At 39.3% G+C, this 4,585-nt stretch overlaps 1 protein-coding gene across 1 annotated transcript in view; it reads left to right on the top strand.

Annotated features, from left to right (window-relative positions):
• The first annotated feature begins 213 nt into the window (after window positions 1–213).
• PCLO (piccolo presynaptic cytomatrix protein) overlaps window positions 214–4,585 on the top strand; it is a 354,063-nt gene continuing 349,691 nt past the window's right edge. The window contains 2 exon segments of the mRNA XM_017883949.1: window positions 214–852; window positions 3,782–3,872. Of these exon segments, the coding sequence (XP_017739438.1) occupies window positions 519–852; window positions 3,782–3,872 (425 nt within the window). The 5' untranslated portion in view covers window positions 214–518.

Raw genomic sequence — 4,585 nt, forward strand, 5'->3', positions numbered from 1 at the left:
ATATGCCTGAAAGAAACGTCGCCTGTTTCTTCCGTTTTTAGCCAAGGGTTCACTGGGCTCCTTTAAATCGGTGCTGAGAGCGAGGAAGGATCCGGAGCGACGCAGGATGGGGTGGGCGTGGGCCGCGGGCATCACCTGTTCCGAGAGGCGCCTGCGCACTGCGAGGGCGCGGGCGAGGAGGCGGTGCGCGGTGGGAGGGGCGGAGGGCGCCCGGCTGGCACCGCTCAGATCTGCTTCTCCCCGGCTCGGGGCGCCGAGGCGGCGTCCAGGAGGCGTCTTCTGCAAAGGTTGCCTGGCGCTGTCCAACATGGAGGAGGCACCGGCAGCAGGCGTTACCTGCGAGCAGGACTAACTCCCACCTGGCGTTCCGGGAGGCAGTGCCTGGTCCGGAGTCCGGGGACTCGGCTGCCTGCACGCCCCGAGGCGCACCCGGGCTCTGACTGCTCCCCTGGCCGCGGGCTTCTCGACTGGGACGCGGCGCGAGGAGGGAGCGCGGCGGCCCCGAGTCTCCCTGAGCCATGGGCAACGAGGCGAGCTTGGAAGGGGAAGGGCTCCCGGAAGGGCTGGCGGCGGCCGCAGCGGCCGGAGGAGGGGCTAGCGGGGCGGGGAGCCCCTCGCACACCGCGATCCCGGCCGGCATGGAGGCGGATTTGAGCCAGCTGAGCGAAGAGGAGAGGAGACAGATCGCTGCTGTCATGTCAAGGGCGCAGGGGCTGCCCAAGGGAAGCGTCCCCTCGGCCGCTGCGGAGTCGCCTTCCATGCACAGGCATGCACAGCATGATGTATATGTCCGGGCATATATGTACAGCTTCCCGTGCACATATGTGCCAGCCCGTATGTGCCAGCACGGCGGTACATATATGTCGCCTCCGTTCATTTTATTCTCCCCAATGGGGTGGTCATAAAGATATCCTAAGCCTTTTGATGGGCGGAGTAAAAACGATGCATTGTAGAGTTTCTGGTGGGATAGTCAAGGGTTACATTCTTGGAACTGTGATTTTAGGTTGTGATTTTTGGCCTTTTGGAGCCCTTTCCCTCTAGGATGGCGTGGAGAGACGCCCTCCAGTGTTTTACTAATCTGGAAGTCTTCCATTAATACAACACGGACGTGTTGGGAAATAGATAGAGCTGGGTGTTTACCTGTCTCTGTTTAAACCACTTGGCCATTGCGGGGTCTTTTTCTCTGTGAATGATGTCTAAATATTTCTGTAACAATACTTTAATCCCCTTGTAGGTGATTTGTCCTCTCTCGCCACCCCACCCCCAGAGGAGAGCAGAAGCTGTTTAGGTAGAAGGAATATAATGAATATACCTTTTTTATTAATTGAGGAACCCTAAAATATGTGTGGCATTAAACAGATGGTTTGGTCACAGCAGAGCAGGTGCTGTACATGTATTTCTAAATTAGCATATGCTATTTTTAAGCCACTGCTCTTTTTTATGCAAAAGTGGCCTTCAGTTTAGGGAAGAACATGTGAATTTTATTACCTTAGAAAATAATTTTGAATACATACTTTTAAAAACAAAGCAAATAAATGGCAAGTATAAGAGCTAATCAGTAATATGAACGTATTCATTTCCGTCTGTAACTCTCCATTTTCCTTCATCCCAATAGATTAGTTGTTTTCTAATTAGAGTACTAAGAGGGTATAATCATTGTGCCTGCCTTGCCTTTCTTATTGTAAACAAACCCTTTAACTTTGCACCCTCTAGTAGAGAACAGTTTTCTGTCCGTGGTCCTGAAACAATTTCTCTTTTATGACAACTGAAGGGAAACCTACAATTTTCATTTGAGATATTGTAAGCACGAAAGACCTGGATATATAGGTGTAGGTCCTTATCCTCTACTTTATAAAATGATGAAAAAAAAACTTAGTCACTATCACGTAAGCATAATTTTGCCAAATAATCATAGGAGAAATGTAAAATGTTTTATGGGTAGTGACAGTATTTTCACATAAAATCTTAATTGCTTAAAATCTACCAGGTAAAAAGCGTATTTATCTTGAAACCACTAATACTAGTGAAAACTAGCCCCTTTATGTTAAGTATGTTTTCTGTATTTTAAACTATGAAATCTATGGGGCTATTTCTTTGGAAAAAGTCTTTCTTGTTCTCTTATCCAGTTTATGATATGTACTGTTTTCCTCTACTTGATGAAAACTTGACTAGAAAAAATTAGTGTTCATTCACTAGACTTTCACAGGATAATAACAAAGTACAATACTTTTATTAGCCTTTTAGAACTGTATGCCCGATCTTTTATATTTTTTCCTAAGAGATACAAGCAACAGGTCTATCATGCTGGTTAACATTACCAGTTACAGTGAGATCTTTGATTTCTAGATTTCTAACTTTTCTTCTGTTCAGAGGGTGGCTAAGAAACATTATTTCCACCTATAAAACTGTTGCTTCATGCCGTATTTGTATCAGATAGTATACTTTTAAAGCTCTCTACTGATAATTTTGTTAGGGTGGAAATCTTATCAATAGGTAGTGTGTGGCCCAAACAGTTATTGGTGAAAACTTTATCCAAATACTAAAAAATAAACAATAATTTTCTGACTTTTGCAACTTGCTCTTAAATTTTACTGAAAGATTTCTATAAAAGGTACATAACTTTTTAAAGTTATTTTCCTTATATATGATAACCAAAGAAACATTTGGTTTATCACTTAGACTTTTAAAGTTATAGAGTTGTGTAAATTTAATTAATAGAGGAAGGCATACACAAATTATTTGAAGTTTTAAGCATTTAAGTGGTGTGAATTGAACATAGATTTTAAAATAAAGACTGAGAGCATGAGTTTTATCCTATTGACTTTAACCAACTCATAGCAAATTACAAATACTTCTCAGTCAATGTGTCTCATGTTCCTTGCCTTTAAATAAGGCTAATAATACCTGTCTTACCTGTCTTAGAGAGTCCATTGAAGATCAGTTAAAAGTTGACATGAGTGTTTTTGTTTGAGTTGTAATTTACATGAACCCTACAAATATAAAGAGTGGTAATATCAGTATCAACAGTGGATGACACTGTCACTGATGGCTACAGGCAAATTGTTGAATTGTACATTGTTTTTCAGTTATTTTGATACGTGAATTTTCTTTTGCATGTGGAAAAATCAGTTCAATGGAGTGTAAACCACCTCCTCCTCCCACAAACCAGGAGTGAGGATACCAGATTCCTGTGACTAACTAGTTTTATGACCTTGAATTAGTCACTTAGCTTCTCTTAGTCCCTATATCCCGGCACTTAGAGCATAAATGCATAGATATTTGTTTATATAATATATATATAAATTAACAGATAGTCCCAAAGTTGCTTATATTTCTAATATTATAAAATTTTGTGTGACTCAGCACTGTCAAGTGTCACTGCTTGTTGTGTTCCATTTATAAAAGATTTTATTACCTCAGATACTTTTACATTCCTACATTTGCATATATGTTTTCCTCATCTTAGGGGAAATATTTTATTTTCTGCTAACAATTTGAAAGAAAAATTCTAAGGATGACAATAGTAAAATGGAAAGGGAGACAGTACTAAATATAGGTAGTTACAAGCTAGCAGTAGATGACAGGTTACAAATGAAATGCTCATGGATTTTTTTATTCATTGTATACCCAGAGAAGTGCAATTTCATTACTTTTTCTACTCATTCTATTTACAGTTACAGATAAATCATATGAGAAGGGCTTTATTGAAAAAACTTCTCTGATTAGTAGAATATTTAATAAGAATTCTGACTGAACTGATTATTTTCTTTACTACTTTCAGCCTCCTCTACTGGGCTTCTTCCTAAAGGTGTAGGCCAAATCCAGGTTCTAAAAAGAATATGGAATTTATCCATTTATGTCTCAGAAGGCCTGTAGAAGAATTTTTAAGTGAAAGCAATTCAAGAAACATTAAAGTAAAACAAATACATGATATATTTATTCCTTGGTTCACTCATTGGTAATCATCCACTTATTCATTAATTCATCAAATATTAATGCTCATCTACTAGTTGCCAGGCTTGATTCTGACGATGCAAAGATAAATGAAATATATCTTTTCTCTCTAGGAGTTCACAGTCTAGTATACAAGGCGGAGATTGCATTTTAATCACTTTTTCTTTAACAGTAAAACTGTTAAGCCTAACAAAATTTCACCAAAAGACAATGGCACCTTTACATTTTTGTTTGGTATTGACAATTTTTTCTCTTGATTTTGTTTCCATTTCCCACTCAAAGATCTGTGTGTTTTACTTTTGTTTACATAGTTACAGCACCTAAAACTAAGTTTAAATTATAGGACAGTCTTTAGGGTTGTATGCCTGTTTTCTAATGGGGATTCTATAGTAAAGTACAACTTATACTTGTGGGAAGTACATGCAATTATAATTCCTGGTGCAAGCAGCTTGCTTTCAATTTTGCTGTTTCTGATCATCACAAATATTTGGCATTCATGAAGTTTATTTTTTGTTGTTTTGTAGACATGATGGATTAAGTGAAATATTAAAACAATGATTGAAATAAGTTTAGTAGTATTTCAAGAGAGAAAATTTAGCATAATTAAGGATAGATTTTTTTTTTTTTTTTT

This window comes from Rhinopithecus bieti, unplaced genomic scaffold (assembly GCF_001698545.2).
Source record: "Rhinopithecus bieti isolate Rb0 unplaced genomic scaffold, ASM169854v2 scaffold_1101, whole genome shotgun sequence".
Classification (NCBI taxonomy): Eukaryota; Metazoa; Chordata; class Mammalia; order Primates; family Cercopithecidae; genus Rhinopithecus; species Rhinopithecus bieti.